This window comes from Canis lupus, chromosome 10 (genome assembly GCF_048164855.1).
Source record: "Canis lupus baileyi chromosome 10, mCanLup2.hap1, whole genome shotgun sequence".
NCBI classification, from domain to species: Eukaryota; Metazoa; Chordata; class Mammalia; order Carnivora; family Canidae; genus Canis; species Canis lupus.
The window spans coordinates 28,831,082-28,857,894 of NC_132847.1; the positions used below are offsets into that span (position 1 = coordinate 28,831,082).

General features: G+C 40.0%; 1 protein-coding gene across 1 annotated transcript in view; it reads right to left on the reverse strand.

Annotated features, from left to right (window-relative positions):
• GLDC (glycine decarboxylase) overlaps positions 1-26,813 on the reverse strand; it is a 92,095-nt gene that overhangs the window by 52,183 nt on the left and 13,099 nt on the right. Inside the window, exons 3-8 of the mRNA XM_072841276.1 lie at positions 20,547-20,682; positions 12,056-12,220; positions 6,680-6,757; positions 5,329-5,476; positions 4,648-4,844; positions 2,306-2,402 (exon numbers count right to left, since the gene is read on the reverse strand). Coding sequence (XP_072697377.1) covers positions 2,306-2,402; positions 4,648-4,844; positions 5,329-5,476; positions 6,680-6,757; positions 12,056-12,220; positions 20,547-20,682 — 821 coding nt within the window. The remainder of the gene's footprint in view (positions 1-2,305; positions 2,403-4,647; positions 4,845-5,328; positions 5,477-6,679; positions 6,758-12,055; positions 12,221-20,546; positions 20,683-26,813) is intronic.

Genomic DNA, 26,813 nt, shown 5'->3' on the forward strand with positions numbered 1-26,813 from the left:
ATATTGTAAAATCCCATTTATATGAAATGCCCAGAATGGCAAATACACATAGAAAGAGTTAGTGGTTCCCAGAGGCTGCAGGGAGGGGAGAAGGATGGGGAATGATTGCTTCATGGGAACAGGTTTCTTTTGGGGATGATGAAAATGAAAAGCCAGTAATCATTGCAGCACTTCATAAAAATAGTAAAAACCACTGAACTGCATACTTTAAATGGGCAAATCTTATCTCAGTGAAAGAGTTAATGAAATGTAAATTATAAATTATACCTCAACACACCGGACTTTAGAAAAAGCAAATGAAAAGACTACTTGTGGTAGTACCTAAGAAATAAGAAAATACAAAGAATAGGATATGGGACGCCTGGGTCGCTCAGCGGTTGGGCGCTTGCCTTCAGCTCAGGTCATGATCCCGGTATCCAGGATTGAATCTCACATCAGGCTCCCTGTGAGGAGCCTGCTTCTCCCTCTGCCTACATCTCTGCCTCTCTTTCTCTCAGTCTGTGTCTCTCATGAATAAATAAATATTTCAAAAAAAAAGAAAAACAGGATACGATGCAAATTCAGGTATCTGTGAAATATCATAAGTTCACAGAATTTTTTTCAAGAATTCAATAACACACATTCAGAGATTTTTTTTAAAAAAATGCTCTGTGCAACCAATGATGCAAAACTAAGAAAAGTCCAGTGTGGAGCCTAGTATGCATGCTCAAGAGGAAAGGGGCAGCCCTGGGAACATGGAGCAGTTGCTATAAGAAGCAGAAGGCTGGAGTTAAAGTCAGAGTTCTTAAGAAGCACCTCAAAAGATGAGTCATCTCCTAACAAAAATGATTAATTACATGCTTATAGAGAATAACAATGGAGTTATGAGCAATTGCTTTAAAGAACTCGCAACAGGAAATAGACAATGTGTAGCTGGAAGCAATCCAGAATAAGAAAATAAAAATCACAGAAGAAAGACAGGGGCTTTGGGTGGCACAGTCAGTTAAGCATCTAATTTGCTTTCAGCTCAGGTTGTGATCTCAGGGTCCTGGGATTGAGCCCCCAATCAGGCTTCACACTCATAAGTCCACTTGCAATTCTCTGTCCTCCCCTCAATCATTCTCTAAAATTAATAAATAAATGTTTAAAAAACAATGGAGAAGACTGAGTTGGGCTATTTCCGGGGCAAACATCACTTTAATAATTGCTGAAAAAGATACCTTAATTCAGCCCAAGTTCATCTACAAAATTAATTTCAAACACTGAAACAGAAAACCCTATAACACACTTATAACCAGATCGACATCTTTTGGAAGAACATGAGCAGAAAGGGCAAGACAGCTGATTGCTGTTTGAACAAAAAAATTCAACAAATAAAGGGTAAACTACAGAAAGAAATAGCATCAAATAAAGTTCAATTTGCTGTCAACATAGGAAAAGCTCTTGAATCTGGCCCCTTCCTGTGATAATAGAAGAGCTCTTTGCTGAAAAGAAGCAGCCACCTTCTTGAGGCAATAGATAATACAATAAAGATTGTATTCTTTATTGTATTATCTATTGAACCTATAGATATTGAAGAAATCAGTCCATAGACCAATGGCTATAGTACCACCTAAAAGAAGACTTTATCTACTGCCCCTGAGTTGTCTTTCTAAAACCTGGTGGTAGTGCTTTAACCCAATGCTCAGAGAAAAAAAGCACTGTATTGCCCACTGAGGTGTTGGTCAGATCTTTCTCTCACCCTGAATAGAAAACATGGACCTAGAATGGACTGGATGCTCAGGAACAGTCCTCTGCCTAAGCCTGGAAACTGGCTGTGTCTCAAACACTCCTCACTCTGACATGAGCCCTGGGCAACTTCCAAGATTATGAGGAACTTGGGAGGCTTCCCTTTTATTCCATCCATTTCAGGAATGACTGTCCTGAGTCCCCAGTAAGAGTATCCCACAACCACCACCAACTTGTCAATCTTGGTCATATCTCAAGCATAGTCATATTGCCTTCCTCACCACATTCCTGCAGGGCTTCCATTTCAGCCCTAAGAGAAGGTACCAAATCACCCACCACCCATAATGGACCTGCCCTATGGCCAAGAATGCTATAGACACTGAAGTATGATGTACATCCACACACAGAGATCCAGGAAATAACATTATATTTTGGTTCTGACAAGACCACAGGGCTTCTCTACCAATAAGATCACACCATTTCTGGTGTACACAGTGTCAGTAAGTGGGGAACAGACGAAAAGACGATTGAGTGAATCCATGAGCTCATTGCTATAGATTATAAGGCATTTGGTGGGGAGAGCAGGCATGTGATGTACCTGAGCTGTACAGATGTTGCTAGTAGCCTTGTCTCTCCGGATGTGTTGTTCCCTGGTTTGAAGAGCAAGACGATACACTTCTTTCCCAGTGGCATCTCTGGCCCGAGAATAAAACATCTAGTTAACACACATAATCATAGCACCAAGGGTGGTCACAAATGAACCTGTTTCTTTCCTTCCCAGCTTGAAGGGAATCCAGCAAAGCTATGTGGCTGCAGGGCCATAAACAAACAATTCCCAGGACAACCGGGTGGCTCAGCAGTTGAGTGTCTGCCTTAGGCCCAGGGAGTGATCCCAGAGTCCCAGGATCAAGTCCCACATCGGGCTCCCAGCATGGAGCCTGCTTCTCCCTCTGCCTGTGTCTCTGCCTCTCTCTCTTTCTATATCTCTCATGAATAAATAAATGACATCTTTAAAAAAAGAAAAAAAGAAAGAAACAATTCCCAAGCCATCCTCTTCTGAATAGGACTAATAATTTTTAGTATGTACTTTGAGGGAGGAACTGAGATATACACAATAAGACGAGCAACCTTGAAAGGAAACTTCCCAGGAATTACTCAAACTAACATAATGATGGTGAATGAATGATTCAATTTAAAATTAAATTTAGGGAGAATTAAATTTCACTATGAGCTACTTGGCAGACACAGGAAAAAGGGAAATATGTGACAAATGAATAACTTATGCAGTGGAATCTAAAGCAACTGTACTGAACAAAGAAAAAGAATGTGTTGAATCACTACATTGTACACCTGAAAATAGTATTACACTGAATGTTAACTGGAATTTAAATAAGAACCTATAAAATGAGTGTTAATAATCTTACTACTTGTCTCTAAGAAAATTTTTTCCCTCTTTCCTAATACAATTAAGAATTTGGAGAGGGACACCTGGGTGGAGCAGTCAATTAAGCAACTAACTCTTGGTTTCAGCTCAGGTTGTGATCTCAGGGTCCTGGGATCAAACCCCGAGTTGTACTACAAGCTCAGAATGGGACTCTGCTTGAGATTCTCTCTCCCCCTTCCTCTGCTCCTCCTACTTGTTCTCTCTCTCTCTCTCTCAAATAAATAAAACTTTAAAAAAAAAGAATTTGGATAATCAAAATATTTAGCAGTCTTATTTTTTATTTCATCAAGCTATGGGGTCCATTTTTCAGAAAGATAAGAAGTTCAATATAAAAATTAGCAAACAATAAATAATATATCAAATTCTTTTTAATTAGAAAACTCTGCCTCGGGATTCCTAGGTGGCTCAGCAGTTTAGTGCCTGCTTTCGGCTCAGGGTGTGATCCTGGAGTTCCAGGATTGAATCCCATATAGGACTCCTTGCATGGAGCCTGCTTCTCCCTCTGCCTGTGTCCCTGCCTCTTTCCGTGTCTCTCATGAATAAACAAATAAAAACCTAAAAAAGAAAAAAAGAAAACTCTGCCTCATCTTGCCTGGTGAAGTCACATCACTAAAAGAAATGAATGTAAGAATACTTGAAGAAACTTAGTTTTACAATAAAAAGTGAGGTGCCTCATTATATTATGTGTTAAGCTGCATTTGAAAAATTCACATCATTCACTAATATTGACTCTTCACTTAGGCAGGCTACTAAGTCCAACTTCTATGGAAGGTCTAAAAGATCTAAATTAACTGAGTAATAATCATGACATTCATCTTAAATTCCTAATCTGAGGAAGCATATAAATGAGAAGCACTCAGGGGAAAGGAAAGAAAATGAGTGGAAATATCAGTGAGGGAGACAGAACATGAGACTCCTAACTCTGGGAAACGAACAAGGGGTGTTGAAAGGGGAAGTGGGGGGTGGGTGACTGGGTGACGGGCACTGAGGGGGGCACTTGACGGGATGAGCACTGGGTGTTATGCTGTATGTTGGCAAATTGAACTCCAATAAAAAATAAAATAAAATAAATAAATAAAATGAGAAGCACTCAAGAAAGTACATTTAGAAATTGCTAGAATAGGGACCCCTGGGTGGCACAGCGGTTTGGCACTTGCCTTTGGCCCAGAGCGCGATCCTGGAGACCCGGGATCGAATCCCACATCGGGATTCCGGTGCATGGAGCCTGCTTCTCCCTCTGCCTGTGTCTCTGCCTCTCTCTCTCTCTCTCTACCATGAATAAGTAAATAAAATCTTAAAAAAAAAAAAATGATCCGTCTCTTAACTCTTTCGTCAACCTAATTAAATTCACTTATATGACTTCAATACAAATACGTTGCAAATTATTGTGCATGGCCCAGTTAAATTCATAGAAAAATCAACAACTTTTGTGATCAGAAGAAGGAACAGGGAAAATAATAAGCACAGGCAAAGGGCAGAAACATGAGCTGCTTTACCTTGTTACCCCCACCATTCTCCCGGGCATCATCCTCACCAAGCTTTCTCTAACAGCAAAGAAGGCTGCATGTGGTCCACCATAGCCCAGTGGCACTCCAAATCTCTGTGAGCTGCCTAGGGCAATGTCTACCCCAAACTCTCCAGGAGGCTTCAGGATACACAGAGCTAAAAGGTCAGTAGCACAGCAGGCCAGACTCTAGAAAGAACACAAAAGAGAAAGTGCACATGGCTGTGACCCTCCTCAGAGAGCAGTGAGAATGTAGCAAATTATCTCCAATATAAGCAGACAGACAAGGTTGCTTTATATCCTGTGAATTCCATTTTTACACTGATTCATTCAAAAATATTGACTGAGGGGCACCTGGGTGGCTCAGTCGGTTAATCATCTGACTTCAGCTCAGGTCACAATCTCAGGGTCCTGAAGGCCTGCTTGTCCCTCTCCTTCTGCCCCTCCCTCCCCATTGCTCATGCCCGCTCTCTCTCTCAAATAAATCTTTAGAAAAACATTTATTGTGCTTAGTATGTGCCAGGAATTAATGAACAGAATAAACTTGAAAAAAGGAGGCAGAAAGGAGAGTTTCATCAGGTGATATAGGTATACAAACTAAGATGCATCAAAGAATCTTAATTCAAAGTTGGGACACACCTCCGTGGACCCCCACATGAAGAGATTTGCCTACCCCCATCTGATGGGCCCTCTCCACAAGCTCTGTGAAGTCTTCCACCTTCCCCTCAGTATCTGGGTACTGGAAGAGCACTCCACTAACATCTTTCCCACTGAAGTCCATTTCATGGGGCAATTTCAGCTCAATGAGAACTCCATTGTATCTAGAAAGACAGAAGACAAAGAGCAATCATGCTTTTGGTTTTCAAGACAAAATAAAATCCCTTACAATTTATTTTTAGTGATAATAGCAATCCTATTCTGTGTCCTCCTTCATTGCCCCCCACCCCCACCTCATCCTGCCACACATGCACACATACCCATCTCACACCTGATTCTTCATTGGTTATAGAGCTTAACATTTCAAGTGCTCCCAACAGTTTGACTTCTGTTTCTGTCTCCCACCCTTACTACTCCCATTCCCCTTTTCCAGCCAGAACTTGCTCCTTAGAGGGTCAGGAACATGGATTCCTAGGACTAAAGAACCAATTCCTACAACTACAGGGCAGTCACCACTTTCAGCAAGGATCAGCATTAAGGGAATGGAAAACCATCAATAAGTCAAAGACAAAGATCTTCCTTTTCTTAACCATCCAGCTCCAATCATGCATAGAACACTCCTGAAGGAATGGTGCTATGCGGAGGGGAAATATTGCTTGGTTCTCACAAGAAAGCTAATTAAAACATTTGCAAGTGATAGTTTTGCTGTGTTTATCTGATTACAGCACTAAACAAATATAGTATGTTTGCTTTCATCTATATCATACCACATCTAGGTTTTATTTGTTTATTTTTAAAGATTTTATTTATTTATTCATGAGAGACACAGAGAGAGAAGCAGAGACATAGGCAGAGGGAGAAGCAGGCTCCATGCAGGAAGCCTGATGGGAGACTTGATCCCGGGACTCCAGGATCATGCCCTGAGCCCAAGGCAGGTGCTCAACCACTGAGCCACCCAGGCATCCCACCACATCTAGGTTTTTATATGGATTCTCTAAACTATGTTTGCAGTACTACACACAAAAAGCTAACAGTTGTGTGAGAATTCCATTTTTTTCCTCTGCTTTTCAAACTTCCCAAAACATTGCTGAAATTATTTTAATATTTTAAATTTTATTTTTCAAAAAGAAAACAAACATGGTAACTCAATGTAAAGCAAGGCAACTAAAGCCACTTCTGTATTCTCTCAATTCTGACACACTTTACTTCCCAGCAACATCTCAGTAAGAAAGTGGGAGGGAAAGTAAAACTCAACAACCTCAATTTAAACCAGGTTCACTTCCGGGCACTTTGGAAGTAAGAAGGATGAAAAACAGATATGAGCATGATATTATCCCTGAGTTCAAAATATGAATGAAATTAATTACTTGGCTCGAGTCTGGACGACAGCTATTGTCTGTGGGTGGCAACGGGGGTCAACAAAATATCTCTTCCTCTTGTTGTGTCTGTTGAAAAGGAAATCACATTCAAACATGAACGTTAGAGAAATCAACGTTATCTTCTAATAATGCAAATCAAGGGTGATAGGGGAACTCTGAGCACAGCATAAAAATGTGTCATTAATTCTACTGATCAGAATTCTACTGAAATCCAATTTTCATTGTTTAAAAGAAAATCACAGGCCCAAAATAGTCACTTGGGCTAGGATCAGGTGACCAAACTAGGGCTTGATACATATGTGATTATAGTTTCAACCTTCCCCAGGACTATAATCTTAACTGGTCAGTCTAGAATTTCCTGATAAGCACCAATGAGGTAATTCACCTAATAAGACCATTTTTGTCCCCAAAGGAAAGTGACCTTGCTCTAAATAAACCCATAAAAAACCTAGACAAGAACACAGGCAGTAAACTGTTTCACATTGGCCATAGCAACTTCTTACTAAGGCAATGGAAACAAAAGCAAAAATGAACTATTGGGACTTCATCAGGATAAAGCACTTCCCCTCAGTGAAGGAAATAATCATCAAAACTAAAACGCAACCTACTGAATGGGAGAAGATACTTGTAAATGACCTATATGATAAAGGGTTGCCATCCAAAATATATAAAGAACTTGTAAAACTCAACATCCAAAAAAACAAATAATTCAGTTTAAAAATGAGCAGAAGACATGAATTGACATTTTTCCAAAGACATCCCATCCAGATGGCCAACAAACACATGAAAATATGCTCAACATCACTCATCACAGGGGAAATACAAATCAGTACTGTAATGAGATATCACCTCACACCTGACACAATGGCTAAAATCAACACCACAGGAAACAACAGATCTTGGCAAGCATATGGAGAAAGGGGAACCCTCTTGCACTGTTGGTGGGAATGCAAACTCTGGAAAACAGCATGGAGCTTCCAAAAAAGTTAGAAACAGAACTACCCTACAATCCAGCAACTGCACTACTAGGTATTTACCCAAAGGATACAAAAATACTTATTCAAAGGGGTACATGGACCCCTGATGTTTATAGCAGCATTATCAACAATATTTCCAAATCATGGAAATTATGGAAACATAATAATGGAAATTATGGAAATAGCTCAAATGTCCATTGATGAAAGGATAAAGATGTGATATATATATATTATATATAATCAATATTACTCAGCCATAAAAAAGAATGAAATCTTGCCATTTGCAATAACGTGTATGAAGCTAGAAAGTGTTAAAAAGAGAGGCAAACCAGGAAACAGACTCCTAACTACAAAGAAACCGAGGAGTGCTAGAGGAAGGTGGGTGGTAAGGGGGCTAAATAGATGCGGATTAAGGAGGGCACTTGTGATGCGCACTGGGTACTGTTAAGTGATGAATCACTAAATTCTATACCTAAAACTAATATTACACTGTATGTTAACTAACTGGAATTTAAAAATTAAATTAAATCATCAAAGGTTTAAAAAAAAAAGAAAAGCCTTTGCTTTCTGCAGCCCTTTGTCACTCCTCTTTACTTGCTAGATGGGATGTTAGGATGCTGCCCGATTCATGAGACTGAATAATGCCAATTAGATCTTCAAATTTACTCAGCTGAATTTTGCTTTTTTTAATACTATGCCAACCTCATTTAGCAAAATAAATCTTAAACCGGCTTAAATTTTTAAAAAACATTGTAGCAAATCAAAGCAATAAAAACTTGATTGGACACAAGTAGAAATAAAAAACTAACTCTTGAAATAAAAATATGAGAAGGTTACTGCCAAAGAAGCAGTTAGAGATTATCTAAACCAAACATCTTCATTTGATAGAAGATTAAAAGTACTCAGAGAAGTGACATTGGCAGGACCACACAGCTACTAAAGGATCTAAATCCTGGGAGTTTTCTAAAAGCTCGTGATTTCAGGAAACAAAATTGGAGATTGTTAAAAAGAAAACCATAAGCACCAAATGGTGTTTCCTAAGCCAGACCCAGTCACCAAACCAAGCCTTAATATCTAAACTAATTGCAGTTTCATGTCCTCCAGAAACGTACTCTTACCTGTGAGTCAGGAATTTTCTGATAAGCAGAAAGGTGGAAATCTGTCACTGGGGCCTTCTCCATCCAAAAGAGGATGAGGTAATCTGCATAATAAGACCCCCTGCTCTTTCGCCTAAGGGAAGGTGATGTTGCCTGGAACAAATCTTTTTTTCTTTTGCTTATCACGTTCTTGCCCCACCCTCCTTCCTGTGAAAAAGCTTTCATTTTGTACAACTCTTCAGGGAGCCTTTCTACCTACTAAATGGAATGCTGCCCAATTTATGAATCACTTAATAATAAAGCCAATTAGATCTTCAAATATACTTAGTCGAATTTTGTTTTTTAACAGGATACATAACAGTTGTGTACTATGAGCACATCTGGGTAAAAAGAATGGGGGGCCGGGGAAGGGGGAACACATATCTTTTAATTTCCCAGAAAGATATATAATGACCAGTTAACAGCTTTCTCAGTGGAACAGGACTGAAAAACAGGTTTCACTTCATTATATTCTGTTTTCCCACTCTCTGAACAGGTATTTTTATAATAAACATAAACTTAATAGAAGATTAAGTAGAGTTAGCTAGATAGAAAGGTGATTAATTATCCAAAGCACAATGTTCTTCACAGTGTGAATTTAAAAAAATTGGAAGAGCCACCTGAGCCTAAATGACCTAAGATGGAAACAAAAACATTGCTACATTTTTTCACTTGTTTTTCTCTACTGTTTATTATTATTGGAGTTCAATTTGCCAACATATAGCATAATACCCAGTGCTCATCCCACCAAGTGCTCCCCTCAGTGCCCAGTCACCCTAGTCACCCCCATCCCCTGCTCTCCTCCCTTTCCACCACCCCTTTTTTTTTTCCCAGAGTTAGGAGTCTCTCAGGTTCTGTCTCCCTCTCTGATATTTCCCACTCATTTTCTCTCCTTTCCCCTTTATTCCCTTTCACTATTTTTTATATTCCCCTAATGAATGAGATCATATGTTTGTCCTTCTCCGACTGACTTACTTCACTCAGCATAATACCCTCCAGTTCCATCCTTGTTGAAGCAAATGGTGGGTATTTGTCATTTCTAATGACTGAGTAATATTCCATTGTATACATAAACCACATCTTTATCCACTCATCTTTCAATGGACACCGAGGCTCCTTCCACAGTTTGGCTATTGTGGCCATTGCTGCTACAAACATCGGGGTGCAGGGGTCCCGGCGTTTCATTGCATCTGTTATCTTTGGGGTAAATTCCCAGCAATGCAATTGCTGGGTTGTAGGGTAGCTCTACTTTTAACTCTTTGAGGAACCTCCACAGTTTTCCAGAGTGGCTGCCCCAGTTCACATTCCCACCAACAAAAACACTACTATTTTAAGGAACGTTTTCCTAAAGATAAAAAATCACAAGGCTGCTTTTTAAGGGTCACACTAAATCCAGGCCCGAAGGTATGAGAACCAAGAGAAAGGAAGCAAATCAAGCAGTTGCAGAGCTGTAGCTCATTAACTCAAATCAGTTGAGGACAGAACTCCTGAACCTCAGAGCACAAAGGCCTTGGCTTCTCCAAGTGTGAAGTGGGAGCTCTTAGAGAGGCAGGGGGAGATAAGGTGGACAAGGAGAGAAGATGAACGTAACAGCTGGGAGAGGCATTCCTTTTGGCTGTCCAGCCAGGGTCAGGACGAAGGGCCTGGGCCCAGGCTGGGGGCGGGGAGCAGAATCACATGTGGCTGGAAATGTGGAAGCTACTGTACCTGCCAGGAAGCTTGGGGCTCTCACTCCTGCAATGTTGTGATTTATAAGAGATACATATCCGGTCACTCAGATGACCAAAATACATTTTTTCATAGATATTGAGTCTTCATCCAGTTTTTGGCTCATAGCCCCCCAAACTTCCTACTGTGCAGAATATAAAGATATTTTTTTATGTTAATTAGGTGACTTTTGGGAACAGTTGGTGGATGGGATCTCATTGCAGGGAGCCAAGCACGGGCTGGGAGGGCTGGAACCTAGAGGACCCCCGGCAGGGGAGAGGGTTGAGATCCATTCCATAGCCAGTGGTTTAATCAGTTTGGCCTCAGCTCTGAAGCCGGTTGGAGGACGGGGTCAGGGCAGAGCAGGGCGGGGCGGTCTTGTCAAACAACGCTGAACCTCTGGAATCTGACACCAAGTCCAGATAGATTGTGTCAGAATTGAGTTGAATCCTTGGCAGCCCTGCTGCTGTGGAAGAATTGTTTGTTGGTAGGGGGCACCTCCGTGCACACATTGGAACTGGTGCCAGAACCGACGGCATACCCCTAAGTCTCTGGAAGCCAAGAAAGAGAGTACCGTGGACGTTCAGGGCCAGAGGCACAAAACCCCAGAGACACACGTGAACATGGGCAGATTTCCCAACTGGGTGACATCTACGAGAACCCGACCAGGAAGGTGAACTCAAACATACTTACAAGCAAAGAACAAAGCAACTCAAGGAACTGGAGAGCAGTTGTTACCTAGATACCTTGACCCAGCTATTCTACTAGAAATGCATCCTCAGGAAATTATCAGAACTTTTGACGAAATTGATTCTAAAGAGGTAAAACAGTAGCATCAGTAACAAAGATTGTATCGAAGTCAGTGTGTAACAATAGTGGTGAGGTTACATAAACTATGGTATAAAACATTTAAATACAATATACTTCATAAAAGATGGTATTAATCTATTACAATACAGATTGCCAGTTTTTACCCAATATCCATTCTCCCCTTTACCGATAGTAACAGAACTCCAATATGTAGAGGGCAGCAATGTGCCCACCCAATAAAAACTGCATTTCCAAGTCCCTTGTAGGTAGGGGTGGTCAATGAAGCATAAACTTGCTGAGTTGAAGTTTCCAAAAAACTCTTTCAAAAGGACTTATTTAGCTAGCACCACCCTTTACCCTGCCCCCTTCCTTCTTCCTGGGTGCAGAGGTCATGGTTAGAACCCCAGCAGTCGGTCATCTTGTGACCATGAGGACAAAGGCCTCACACTGAAGATGGCACAGAGGGAAGAGAGCTTGACACTATCTCAGTTCCTGTAACATCCATGAACTTAACACTATGGAAGAGGCAACCCAAATGTTTTTCTTGTGTAATGTTACACAGTAAACATGGTGGCTTTAAAAAGTGGTCACTTTTTTGTTTTCTCAGCTAACTGGTATAACACTACTGTGTGCGTGTGAATGTGTGTGTGTGTGTGAGCGTTTGTGAAAGAGGTGAGTCACTGGGCAAAGACAGGACACACTAGAGAATGTCCTTCACCCTGGGGGCCTCTCACCTGTGGCACAGCTGCATTGCCTCTGCAGCTGCTGTGGCCTCATCCAGCAGGGATGCATTGGCCATGTCCATGCCTGTGATGTCGCACACCATGGTCTGGTAGTTGAGTAAACTCTCCAGTCTCCCCTGAGATACTTCTGGCTGGTATGGAGTATACTGGGTGATCCTGTGAGAGACACAAAAGGCCATGTCCAAACTAACTCCACTATTCAAAAAGGTTCACAAAATGTCTTCATTTCGGAATTCAGTACCTGAAAATTGAGTTTGCCTTTTTTGAGAACTGGGAACAAGTAAGCTTCTCTTGAGAGTTGTGTATCAGTAAGGAAGCTCAGAGTTAAACCATTGTAACAATATTATCTTTTGTTAGGGCACATTCAGTACTTACATTTCTATCTCTTTAAGTTACTTTATAATCTCACACTTCTATTTTAATAACCTTATTATATCTATGTATTTTATTGTAAGCTGGTTCTTAAAATCCACTTGAGCTTACCTATGGTAATTTAAACAAAAATTTTACTTCCTGTTATCTTTCATCTCGCTAAACGCCTAGCCCAATCACAATTCACAATAGGAAAGCAACTAAGAACCTACTATCTAATACTCAAAACTTTTGTTTAATGGGGATCTTTGTTTTATACTAACCAGGAGAAATTCTACGTGCTCCTAGGAAATAAACAGTGGTCTATTAAGAATCTTCACTAACCAGTTACTAAGAGTCTGAAAAGTTAACTCCATAGCTATCAAAATTCAAGGATTCAAATGGTTAGAAGGCAGCATAGACATGAGTTTTAATCTTATATCCTCTGGTTATTAGCCAAAAATATTTCTTTAGGTATTTGAGCTAACCCACTTAGTGCCTTCATCCTTTTTTTCATTCCTTCATTAACTTGTCCTACAAATATTACTACATGCCTACTAAGTGCCAAGAACTAGGATAGGTTCTTCTTGATGACACAATCATAAGCAAATGAATAACAGTTCCTTATCTCAAGAATATATTGTACTATGGGGAAGAGACAATAAATAAAATCATTTGAGTGATATTTTAAAGAAAAGAAAGGAAGGTGATACAATAGAGGGTAACTGAAGACTTGTGACACAGCTTTTATCTTTACACCAAGAATCCATTCTGTATCTACCATCAAAGTGTTTCCGATTAGGTCATGCTCCCCCTTGTGATTGACATTGTTTCCTAACTATTGTTTTTGTTCTTCTAAGCCAGAAAAGTATTAGATGTCGGCTTTTTGTGTCTCTCCCCCCTCCCCCATTTTTTCAAGCCCTATCCCTTTCTCTCTTGCTCTAGTAATCATATGCAGGCTATTTCCATCCTTTATTTCTTTTTTTGAAAGGTTTGAAATCAATACTTCATATGTTGGAGGGGGAATGGGTGGGGGAACATGCCTTACTAAGCAGTACAATCTTTGAAATAATTTTCCCAAAATTTGTATAATTGTGTGTGTGTGTGTACAGCACTTTTTGCTTCAGTTAACTCCTTGAACAGCTTGACTTAGCAACTGTAAATCAATTTGCCAAATTCTAAGTGGGTGATGAACTGGAATGAATGAGGCACACAATACATGTTAAAGACAAAGTAGAAAAGGAATCCAAATAGAAATGGGGTCACACAAAAGGCATAGACAAGGAGCAACTGTAACCTCACATCAGATAAGACTTTGACATACAGCATAGCCTGAAACCAGAAAGACATGCTTAGATTGCCTGGTTAACATGAAACTTTGATTTTACTCAGTCATTTTAAACATAGACACACAAACTTGCACATGCACACAAGCATATGCTTATTATCTAGTCCATCCAATGAATGGGGAAGATTCAGCATACCCTTAGACATAGAATATACAATAGGAATAGAAAGAGCAGTGCTCCAAAGAATTCATCACAACACTGAATATTGAAAAATGAATAACAAAAAAAGAGCAACAAAACCAAGTGTCCACTGAAAAGAGAATTAAATAGAAGTTATGCATGCATAATACTGCATTTATTGAAAATTATGTATAAAAGAATAACTCCTGACATGGAGATGCTCTGGATATATATTTTTTAAAAATATAGTGTGAAATACCATGATCCCATTTTTGTGAATTTGTAAAAACAAATGAACCAAAGTGTAAATAGTTTTTCTCTGGGTGGTACAATTAACAGTAATTTTACTTTCTATTTTTATTGTATTCTTAATGGTAAAAGACCTCAGCTACCATTTATTAACCATTTTCTGTGTCAGGAACTTATTTTTAGCCATTTTTGCTGATTATCTTACACTAGTTTATTGTAAAAAGTTGGAAAACACATAACTGTCGAGAAAATAAAATCACCTATTTTTCCTAAACTCCAAGATAACAATTATGATTTACATGTATTTCTTTTTTTATATATAAAGATTATATTTATTTGACAGAGCAAGAAAACACAAGCAGGAGAAGCGGAGGGAGCTGTGCAGGGAGCATGACATGGGGCTGGATCCCAGGACCCTGAGACCATGACCTGAGCCCAAAGCAGATGCTTAACTGATGAGCCACCCAGGCGCCCCCATGCATTTCTTTCCAATGTTTTTTCTTTTTCTATTTTATGACAGGCACACTCAAGTATGCTACCCATCTTTCTGTTGTGCGGTCTGTCCCTTGTTGATTTGTGACTTTATAATTCTTTTTTTTCCTCCAGCTTTACTGAGATAATCAACAAAACTGTATACAGGGGCACCTGGGTGGCTTACTCAGTAGAGCATCTGACTCTTGTCTCAGGGTGGTGAGTTCAAGCCCCACTTTGGGTATGGAGCCTACTTAAAAAATAAAAAAAGTGTACAATATAATGATTTGTGTACATATATTGTTAGATGATTACCACAAATGAGCTAATTAACTTACTCTTTTCTACATCACACTCATATTCATATTTAAAATAATCTTATACTCAATGTAAAGTTTTTTGCCTGATTTTGTTAACATTATGCCATGGACAATTTCTACTAACTTTAATATTGTTCAACAACACAATTTTTTTCTTTTAAGATTTTATTTATTGAGAGAGAGAGAGAGGGAAAGGCAGAGGCAGAGACACAGGCAGAGGGAGAAGCAGGCTCCATGCAGGGAACCTGACAGACTCAATCCCAGCTCTCCAGGATCACACCCTGGGCTGCAGGCGGCGCTAAACTGCTGCGCCATCCGGGCTGCCCAACAACACAATTTTAATTATTATGTGGTATTAAATCATTTTACTTACTATTCTTCCTCCACCTAGATCCCCAAACAAACTAGTTTCTCTTCCTGAATATTCTTATTCCTTCTCAAAAGGTATTCTGCCAATTTACAAGGTAGAAACTGAGGTTTTTTGAGCCCAAATAATGATCAATTCCCATTAGTCTTCCTTCCAATGTCCCATTTCCACTGCTTTTTCTTTTTCTTTTTTTTTTTTTCTTATTTATTCATGAGAGAGAGACAGACAGACAGACAGACACAGGCAGAGGGAGAAGCAGGTTCCATGCAGGGAGCCCGACATGGGACTTGATCCCAGGACTCCAGGATCACACCCTGGGCCAAAGGCAGGCGCCAAACCACTGAGCCACCCGAGTGTCCTGTCCACTGCTTTTTCTTTGTTGCCTTACTGCCCTAGTTAGTGCTATGCTTAAAATAGGAACATACTGAATATCTATGGTGCAGATGTGTTTAGTATTTGACTTCCCTGCTTAAATGGAGATGGCACCCTATTACCTGCAGGAAAAAAAACCCTAACCTCCCAAGCACAGTCCTCCGTACCTGAGACCACACTGTTCCTTTGATAACAAATTTGAGATTTAATATTCTCTTCCCTTGCTCAGCCTTTCTCACCTTGCTCAACACTTTCATAAGCCCAAACTTAGACTGATCCTAATTAGCCCTACTAAGGATAGATTTTTATAACTGTTTTCTTGCAAAAATGAATGTATGATCCCACTTCTTTTACCTGTGAACTTGTTTTATAATCTATACATTTTCTACACAACTAAAACAGATATTAAAGGTCTTAACAAGCATCTATTAAAAACCTCAGGCCAGTGAGTCTGAGGCCCAAGGACACTAATAAACCCTCAATTTCAGAAGAAAAAATGTTACACAGGGCTTGCTGTCATACATGCATTTAGTTGCCTCAATTAGGCAACATGTGGTGATTAAGAAAATGTGTCTGTGATCTACATTTTCTATATTACTTAAATTAAAGATTTTATTTTTAAATATTCTCTACACCCAATATGGGACTCAAATTCACAACATCAAGTTCAAGAATTACATGCCCACTGAGCCAGCCAGGCACCCCTACATTTTCTATATTTCAACTGACTATTTAACTGAATTCATTTCTGTTTCTAAAGTATTTTAATATATATTTTAAAGCATCTACACATCCAAAAAGGTATTTTGTCTGGCTCAAACATGATGCTTGACATATTCAACATGTCATTAATATTTATTCCAAAATAATCACTATTTTCTATGACTTTGGGCTGATTTTGTGGGATTGAGAGAGAAAGAGGTAGTGCAGTAGGATAAACATTCACGAGATTCTCTCATTTTAATCCCAGTGCCAAAGTTACACAAAACAGAAATAGCCACAAAGAAAATATAAGTCTTTTTATATTAGTGACTAATGTTATTTAGCAGTCAAATATTTACAACAGTGGACCCCACAAAATAAAATTCTGGATCTGATGTAAATTTTCTTGTAAGAGCCCCAATGTTTGTATTCTTTTGAAGCTATGTTGTCTATTTATTTTCACCTCACGTCACCGGAATTTGTTGGTTCCGTCTCTATGGAAACCATTTAGAAGGGTGATACTGTGAAATCTCACCCTCATGTGCACAGCCCTCCCTATCAGAGCTGGTGAGGTACAATATTACCCTCTGGTTCAAATCAGCTTTCAGTGAATGGAAAGGAACAATATTTAAAATGCGCACAAAAACCAGAACCAAAAAGCAAAAACATTGTTTACCTCCCAAAATACTGGCAGCTCCTAAAGTAAATTAACACATCCACTCACAGCCAGGAAGCAATATGGTGAATATTCTCTATGGCCACCAGGAGTGAAGACTGCTGGCCAGTATTCAGACAGCTGAAATGCTGCAGCTCATTCGTGTACTTTTGAGGCTTATTTTGTAAGGAGAAAGACAGGCTTTTGAAATCAAACTCGGAGCTCAACCATTCAAACTTGTATCAATAACACAGTGGAAAAGAAGCCTCAGCAATGCAAATACATTTGAACATATACCAAAAGAAAAAAAAAATAAAACAAAAGCTAGTTCTTCAATGGCTCTTTCCTGTTCTCTTACTAATGAAGAAATGGAATATATTGAAACTAAAAGCTCTGGCCAGGGATGGCAAGGCAGGCGTGGTTAGGCCAACAGATCTGAATTCTGTAATGATGGGACATGAGCAATGTCATCTAGGACAAAGCACTCTGGTTAACCAGGACTACTTTGCATTTATTCAAAAGCAGAAAAAGATGCAAAGGTGCTTTGCTTCCCATCCATCCAGCTTAACCTCTGCCCTAGCCTCAGAACTACAGGTCTGGACTTGACGGCCAAACTACAGGCTGTATTGACAGCCAGATACAACTTCCACTCCTCAGAGACTCAAAAACACAGAATACCAATTATGCTTTATCGGTGGTGTGAGAGTAAGTGAATATAAGCTCACATGTTATTAGTTGCCACAGCGGTTTATTCCTGGTACGAAGAATACTTTGTGCAAAGATTAAGTGAGGTATCGGGTTTACTTTTAAAAATGCCAAAATTATCAAAAAGTTTGTATTCTTAGTTGAGTCTGCATATTAGGGTGTGTATATGTGTGTGTGCGTGTATATTAGAGGTGGCTAAATGTTTTAAGGAGAGAATGAGCAAGCAGGGAGAGGGAGGGGTGAGCAGGAGCTCAGTGGACTCAGGGAAATGAAAAATTACACAAATCAAGAAGGAGTATGAAACTCATCTGCATTTGCTAACTAGTGCTCGTAACTAGTACTCATAGAAGTAAGGCTCCTACCATCCCACAGAGGCTGAGAGGGCCCTATCTTCAGGTGCTAATTAGAACAAAATAGTAAATAGTTTTGGCAGCTTTTGAGTTCTTCCAAGTACTTTACATATTTCTGTTTTTAAGGTAAAAAAAATGGACTAATGGATGTCTCAATAGCCTGTCTTAGGATGGCAACTGGAGAGCTTCTTATAAAGCAATTATATGAAAATAAGAATTCTCATCACTGAGAATTCAAATTAAATCTAACAAAATTTATTAAATAAAATATTTTACAAAAGATGCAAACTGTTTGGCATTTCTTTAAGATTTATTACTATGGATGATGTACTTGGGCATTTCAAAAGCTTGTGTGGGGGCAATTTATGACTTCCCATGGAGAAGCCTACTTCCCCTTTACTAAAGTTGATTTTTTTATATATGCTAACCTGAAAGGATCTTAAATCTTGCTATAACCACCTTTGAATTACAGAGGCAATTGCTTATTCTGTCCTCACATAATATTGGTTGTACTAGAAATTAAAGTTACTTCTTTTTTTTTAAGTTACTTCTTATATCAAGTGGTATGCATTAAGACTTGTTTTTATTTTATTTTATTATTATTATTTTTAAGGATTTTATTTACTTATTCATGAGAGACACAGAGAGAGAGAGGCAGAGACATAGGCAGAGGGAGAAGCAGGCTCCACGCAGGGAGCCCGATGTGGGACTTGATCCTGGGTTTCCAGGATCACGCCCTGAGCCAAAGGCAGGCACTTAACCTCTAAGCCACCCAAGCATCCCAAATAAATCAAATCTTAGATAAATAAATTAACTGACACTGTGTATATTAACATAAAACAATGTTAATTTACTCAATTTTTCAGCTTATACTGCCTGGTATATCTGTGTAAGCACTCAATTTCTGTGTACTGTTACAGTTTCAGGTTATTTATATTTGATGTTTTGTAAAACTCAAAGACAACTATACTGTACTTATGGACCAAATAAATTGCTGCATCTGCATGTTATCCATTCCTGCATAGCTAAAAGAAAAAAAAATTTTGTTTCTTACACCAACTAACTGAAAAAAGAAGTCATCTAGGAATTATCATTGCCTCCCCATTCCATTTCTATGCTAGAAATAAGTGTACACATTCCTTTTGAGACTAAGTCATCAATTGAAATAAAGTTTCAATTTAAAGATGTTGGTGTATATAATGTCACTGATCCAAAAACAAGAAAAAAGAAAGGTCCAGGAGTCCCCATCTTTCATCCTCTAGAACCAGACAATATTTCCCAGTGGGCAGAAGGAGCAGATGGCCTGGTCTGCTCTCAGGCACCTTTGGAGCTATGACCTCTCCCTGTCAAAAATATCCAATGTCTTTTCTTGTTTAGTATTGAGAGGTGAACCTCTGTTTTGCTCTATCATACAGCCAGCTGCAATGGAAAATAGCAAAACAGCATGGAAGTGCACTTGGGAGTTTTCCTTAAGTACTAGAGAAACACTTTCGGGATCCCTGGGTGGCGCAGCGGTTTGGCGCCTGCCTTTGGCCCAGGGCACAATCCTGGAGACCCGGGATCGAATCCCACGTCGGGCTCCCGGTGCATGGAGCCTGCTTCTCCCTCTGCCTGTGTCTCTGCCTCTCTCTCTCTCTCCCTGTTTGACTATCATAAATAAATAAAAATTAAAAAAAAAAAAGAAAAGAAACACTTTCAAGGTTGTGCAAACGGTAGCAGCCAGAGTGGGCAGAGACGAGAACACACACACCTAGAAGACTAGGAATGAGTTTCCTGATTGGTGAGGTGAGAACAGAAGAAGCAACTGAGTATGTGCAGCTTAGCCCCTTCTTTTACTGTTCCTAGAAGAGACTGTTCACAGAATACGTATATTCTCTTTCTACAAAGTGCCAAGTAATAAAGCTGATGTTTTAATCTCCATTTACCCGACCCTACATCTGCTTTTTCAGTTGGTCATGTACCCAGAATATGGGGTAGGGGGTGGGGAGAACCAGGTAAAGGATACTCCTAAAATCCTGAGAAGACAGTGGACCAAGATTATGACTCACTGACCAAGCTCAGACATAGTCGAGAGAAAGAGAGAAGAAAGAAAGAAAAGAAAGAGCCTTAAAACTCCAGGGTCTCCAAAGAATAAAGCCTTGAATATGCCCACCTACAAGTTAACATTCTGCTCAATATGCTTACAAAGACAGAATAAAGGACGAGATTACCAGTATCCACATTTTAGAGCTCTAAAATTGTTTATGGAAATTTAAGTGGGAAGAAATTTTACATTTCCTCTATATTTGAATAAGGAAATTTCCCAAGCCAGAGAAAGCCAGGTAGGTTCCTGGAGGTTAGAGACAACACAGGAGTATATACCTGTCAATATACAAGTTCTGACACTCCAAGGGGGAAGAGGGTGTAGGAAAATGGGAGAATCATGCAAATCAAAACAAAGTACTCCTGCTTTCAATTGAGTAATACATTACCATCCTGCATTCTCCAGTAAGTTCCTCAAGATCGTCTGTGGCACAAAGCAGTTATAATAGCCCATGCCCATATACGATCTCCAGATCTGGTTTTTGCTGGAAATGGCATGTAGTTTTGTAAGGATTTCATTTTCACCTGATAAGAAAGAGAGAAATATTACACACAGAAAACAATCTTAAAAGAGAGCTCTAATTAGAGTTTAAGATCACTGTTTTGTTTGAATATATTTGAAAACAGCTATATGGAAAATATAATGAATCCCCCAGCAACTCTCAAAAATCCCAAAACAGCATTCAATTACCCCTCAAGTTTGGTTCCTCAATTTTTTTTGGCTCTTCTTTTTTGGCTTTGTTACAAATGCCTAATTTTAATACTTGCCTCATTCTGAGTTTCTTCTGTTCCCTTTACATTTCAGTGGTATTTACAAATAAAAATTCTGCTTCTCTTGGCTGAGCATCTGACTCTTGATTTCAGCTCAGGTGTTGACCTCATTGTTGTGCGACTGAGCCCTATGTAGGACTCTGCACTCAGCAGAGTTTGCTCATCCCTCTCACTCTGCTCCTCCCCTTGCGCTCTCTCTCTCGAATAAATAAGTAAAATCTTAAAAAAAAAAAAAAATTCTGCCTCCTTTCTATTGTTTTCCCTTCTAAATTGCCTTATACCAATATTGGTGTAAGTCTTAAACACATGACCTATATTTTCCTCTAAATCTCTTCTAATTGATGCTTCTTCCTTTGTGTCACTGAAAGGGCTACTTATAAAAAACCATTCACTCAACAGTGTAAAGTATCAGTTGTTATAAATGATGCAGTGTTAACCAGCATTCCCATTAGGACACTTTGATGATTAAGAAGGAATCATAAAAGTTCTTAGACATAGATGAGACCTATTTGGGTCATTCATATAATAACAACCAAATCTGACATTTGAGCATTACTCTTTGCCCGGAATTGTACCAAATGCTTTTCATGCAGCTTAGGAATGAGACATGAACAGGATCACTTGCTACATAGCTTTAAATTGAATGGTTACCCCTACGACCCAGCAATTGCACTGTTGGGGATTTACCCCAAAGATACAAATGCAATGAAACGCCGGGACACCTGCACCCCGATGTTTATAGCAGCAATGGCCATGATAGCCAAACTGTGGAAGGAGCCTCGGTGTCCATCGAAAGATGAATGGATAAAGAAGATGTGGTTTATGTATACAATGGAATATTACTCAGCTATTAGAAATGACAAATACGGGATCCCTGGGTGGCGCAGCGGTTTGGCGCCTGCCTTTGGCCCAGGTCGCGATCCTGGAGACCCGGGATCGAATCCCACATCGGGCTCCCGGTGCATGGAGCCTGCTTCTCCCTCTGCCTGTGTCTCTGCCTCTCTCTCTCTCTCTCTCTCTGTGACTATCATAAATAAATAAAAATTAAAAAAAAAAAAAAAGAAAAGAAATGACAAATACCCACCATTTGCTTCAACGTGGATGGAACTGGAGGGTATTATGCTGAGTGAAGTAAGCCAGTCGGAGAAGGACAAACATTATATGTTCTCATTCATTTGGGGAATATAAATAATAGTGAAAGGGAATATAAGGGAAGGGGGAAGAAATGTGTGGGAAATATCAGAAAGGGAGACAGAACGTAAAGACTGCTAACTCTGGGAAACGAACTAGGGGTGGTGGAAGGGGAGGAGGGCAGGGGGTGGGAGTGAATGGGTGACGGGCACTGGGGGTTATTCTGTATGTTAGTAAATTGAACACCAATAAAAAATAAATTAAAAAAATAATAATAAATAAATAAATTGAATGGTTACAACCTAGTCTGTCTAACTCCAGATTCTATACTTCCCCCACTGGGCCAGGTACAGACCTGCTACAGGTATGTCACATATGCTGAAAGATAGTTTCTGATATAAATGACTATGCATGGTTCATTCTCTATGCCTCGGCATATAGATATATCATGCTGCTAAAAATTTAACAGCTTGGACAAATGTCTGGATCCTTTAAGATCTTCTCAGGGACTCGGTCACTTAAATGTTAGAATTGTCTAATTTTATTGCTATTATATCAGAGAAAAATCTATATACAGCAGTCTCTAAAATGGCAAACTGGCTAAGAGGATGCTTTACTTTGTTTTAACCCTGCTGCATTCTATGTGAGTATTACTCTCATTAACTCTTCTTTACCCTCAGTGAAAACACTTATCCTCTGTCCCACCCTCCCACTCCGCATACTTTCACAAGAAATAAATTCACAAGAGATGGGTCCTTCTGCCAGACCAGGTTAAGGAAAGAGAAGATAGTTTTGTACGTATCAGAAACATGAGTAAATATCATCCAACTGCCTTATGATGATCTTACCTTCTTCCATTGAAAGTTTAGGAAATATAAGTGGAAGCTCAATAAACCAATATCTGAGATATGCAAGTACATCATCCTTAGAAGCAATAATGCAAGAAATCCAATCACTTCCCAAAGTCTTCTCAGGATAGGGTGATTGAGAAGCCCATTGGGAGTTGGGATTGACTTGCAGTACCAGGCAGGCACATAATCAGCAAGGCCAGCTTCAGTTAAGATCCTGTGCAAAAGAGACAGACCCCTGTTCCACAGCATATCATGAGGACTAAAGGTCTAGCTCCCAAATGAGAATGGTCTGTGAAGGGCTTATCTGTCAAATTAAGAGTTCAAGCTTTAGAAATAATAGAGCACTGAATAATACGATCTTTTCTACATTGGAGAAAGGTAATTCTATTGATACTGTCACTAGGTCAGAAGGGAGATCCTGGAAACAGGGAGGTATGGTAAGAAGCTAGTACATTAGTCCAGGAGGAGACAGACAAAGGAGTGTTGTGAATTGAATTGTGTCCTCTAAAAAAAAAAAATATGTTGAAGTCCTAACCCCCAGTACCTGTGAATGTGATCTTATTTGGAAATAGGGTTTAAATGATCAGATCAAGTTAGGATGAACTTGCTATATTAAGGCAAGTCCTAATTCAGTCGTGTCCTTATAAAATAAGGGAAATTTGGACTAAAAACAACACATATGAGAATACCGTTTATGACAGAAATAGGACCAACAAGCCTTGATTCTCAAGCTTGACCTTTTCTTATTTACCTTCTTTTGGGAACAAAGTGAGTTAAACAAATGAGCAGTCCTCTGTACACCAAGCTAATGGGTACTCCTGAGTCATCAAGAGTAAGGTAGGTTCTTGGCCATGTTTCTGAAATGCTTCCCATTTCCTCCTGAGCAAATCCCACAGCTCTGCACATTCCTCACACTCTTCCAACCTGACAAAAACAGCTTCCTCCTGTAAAGAGGCCCAATTCCAGTAACTGTCTTCCTTACCATGAATGGCCCTGAAACTAACCAGGGCAGAAATGAGACAGAAAAAGAAAGGGAGTGCCCATGAAGAAACACTTGGAGACAATGTGTCATTCTCCAAATGCTTGTCTACAGCCTCACAGGGCAGCCAGTCAGACACTGTGCATTATTGTGCACCCCCAGCCACAGAAGTCCTCAAGCAGTTCCTTCAGGAATTCAATCAAGCAATAAGTTCTTTTCTTACAGAGTAAATGCCTGCTTCTGACCTTGTTTATTCCTCCGCCTCTGAGCATTGCAAATGAATGCCCTGGTTCTAATGTACCAAAAACAGAGTTCAGTGGCCTCAGCACCACTATCTAAGAATTCACAGGTGGATCTCACGCTGTTCCTCTTCGCAGAATTTAGAATGAACACTTTCTCCCTACCTAATTCCACATAAGAGACTTTCCAATAGCAACTCCCTTGTCACCAGCACCTAAAATCAGGGCTTTGTACCAACCACTACACCAAATAAATACTTGTAACAGGAATAAGCCAATTTAGCTATTAAATAGTCAATGCAACCTAAGCCAGGGTTTAATTTTATTTATTAAGATTTTATTTGTTGGGATCCCTGGGTGGCGCAGCGGTTTGGCGCCTGCCTTTGGCCCAGGGCGCGATCCTGGAGACCCGGGATCCAATCCCACGTCAGGCTCCCGGTGCATGGAGCCTGCTTCTCCCTCTGCCTGTGTCTCTGCCTCTCTCTCTCTCTGTGTGACTATCATAAATAAAATTTAAAAAAAAATTTTTATTTGTTTATTCATGAGAGACACGGAGAGAGAGAGGCAGAGACACAGGCAGAGAGAGAAGCAGGCTCCATTCAGGGAGCCTGACGTGGGACTCAATCCCAGAACCCTGGGATCACACCCTGAGCCGAAGACAGATACTCAACCACTGAACCACCCAGGCATCCATGGGTTTTAATTTTCTGTGTGTGTGAATTTTGACAAGAACTGGAAAAATGTCATTAGAATAGATAGGCTATATGGGTCAATATTCCTGCTATACTAAACACATATGTATGCATACCTGTTCCCCACCTTTAAACTATTATTTCTGGGCAGCCCCAGTGGCTTAGTGGTTTAGTGCTGCCTGCAGCCCAGAGTGTGATCCTGGAGACCCGGGATCAAGTCCCAAATCAGGCTCCCTGCATGGAGCCTGCTTCTCCCTCTGCCTGTGTCTCTGCTTCTCTCTCTCCTCTGTGTATTCTTATGAATAAATAAAATCTTTAAAAAAAAAATAAACTATTATTCCTAACACATAACCCCATGATTACTTTTTGTGTTGATTATGTGAAAAATTTATCCATGCTTTGTTTTTATTTTTTGGTAACCTAAAAATATTAGGTCTAAGTCTCCACAGAAAATATATATGATTCTGCCATTTATATATATATTTTTAAAGGTTTTTTTTATTCATGATAGACAGAGAGAGAGAGAGAGAGAGAGAGAGAGAGAGGCAGAGACACAGGCAGAGGGAGAAGCAGGCTCCATGCAAGGGGCCTGATGCAGGACAGGACTCGATCCCGGGACTCCAGGATCATGCCCTGGGCCAAAGGCAGGCACCAAACCGCTGAGCCATCCAGGGATCTCCTCTGCCATTTATATTTTTAAAAAAGAATAGGGGCTCCTGGGTGGCTCAGCGAGTTAATGTCTGCCTTTGGTGCAGGTCATGATCCCACGGACCTGGGATTGTCCTGGGATTGAGCCCCGCGTTGGGCTTGCTTCTGTACTGGGGAGCCTGCTTCTCCCTCCACCCCACTCATGCTCTGTCAAATAAATCTTTAAAAACTTAAAAAAATTAAAAAAGAAATAAATACATATGAATGTTATATATTAACAGAATATCTCTGGAATGATTCTCAGAAACTGATAGGAGATGAAGTTTTGCTTTTTTCTATATCTTTCGGTCTTTTTAAATTTTGGACAATATGCCAATTTTATTCAAAAATTTAAAATTAAATTAAAATGTTATATGCAGAGCAAAATCCACCTTGTGAAATATATGAGTGCAGGCACCTGTCAGTCCCCACGGTGTCCAAAGGTCCACCGAGCATTTTCTGGAAGTCCAGGAGCACCCAGGGCAGAACAGCCACTCAACTAGTGTCAGAGCCTCCCTCCCACTTCCTGCCCTTCGTGTACTTGGCAATATTCTCATAAATATCTCCAAGGAAATCATCTGGACTGAAAACCAACACAATCATATTTGAATTCGTCCAGAAAGCTCTTTTTCTGCCAGAGGCTGAAGGGAAAGCCGGGACCAGAATGTTTAGGACAGAGACTGCCTTAGCATATTTTTCTTGCCAACCTGCAGCTCCTTGACTTCAAAGCTGCTCCGAAAACCATGGGGTGGGGCTAAGGATCACAATCAAGATAAACAGGCCATGAATGATAGAGCATTTGTTAGGAAATTTTCTGATTTTTCTGAGTGGAACCTAGAATTTGCATACAAATTCCATCCTTATGTATGTGTAGCCTTTCCGTAGTGTCACCTAATTATTTGCAGCACCCCTCTCCCTGCCCTGTAACAGCCAGACTTAAACCCACTTACCCAGCCCATAGGCCCTATTCCCTCTTATTTGTCAAATTTCCTCCCCCAACAAAGGACAGTTTCACAACCTGTAACCTTGTTACAAATCACAAGTCTGCAATCATAGAATTTCTTCATTCCAGAAGGGTAAACCAATCTGTAAGCTCTGTGTAGTGTAGAATAGTGACATGAAAACTCTTTGAACAGGAATCTCTTCGAGACTAGTAGAGGGGCTCCCATCCTATGTGACAAGACATGGTTGGGACTGGACCATGCAGGCCTGACCTGGGGCTCTGATCCATCTGGCCCTAATCCTGCCAGGGTCTTCCCCATCCTCTTGCTCGGTTAATTAACACCCCATTGCACCTAACCCCTCA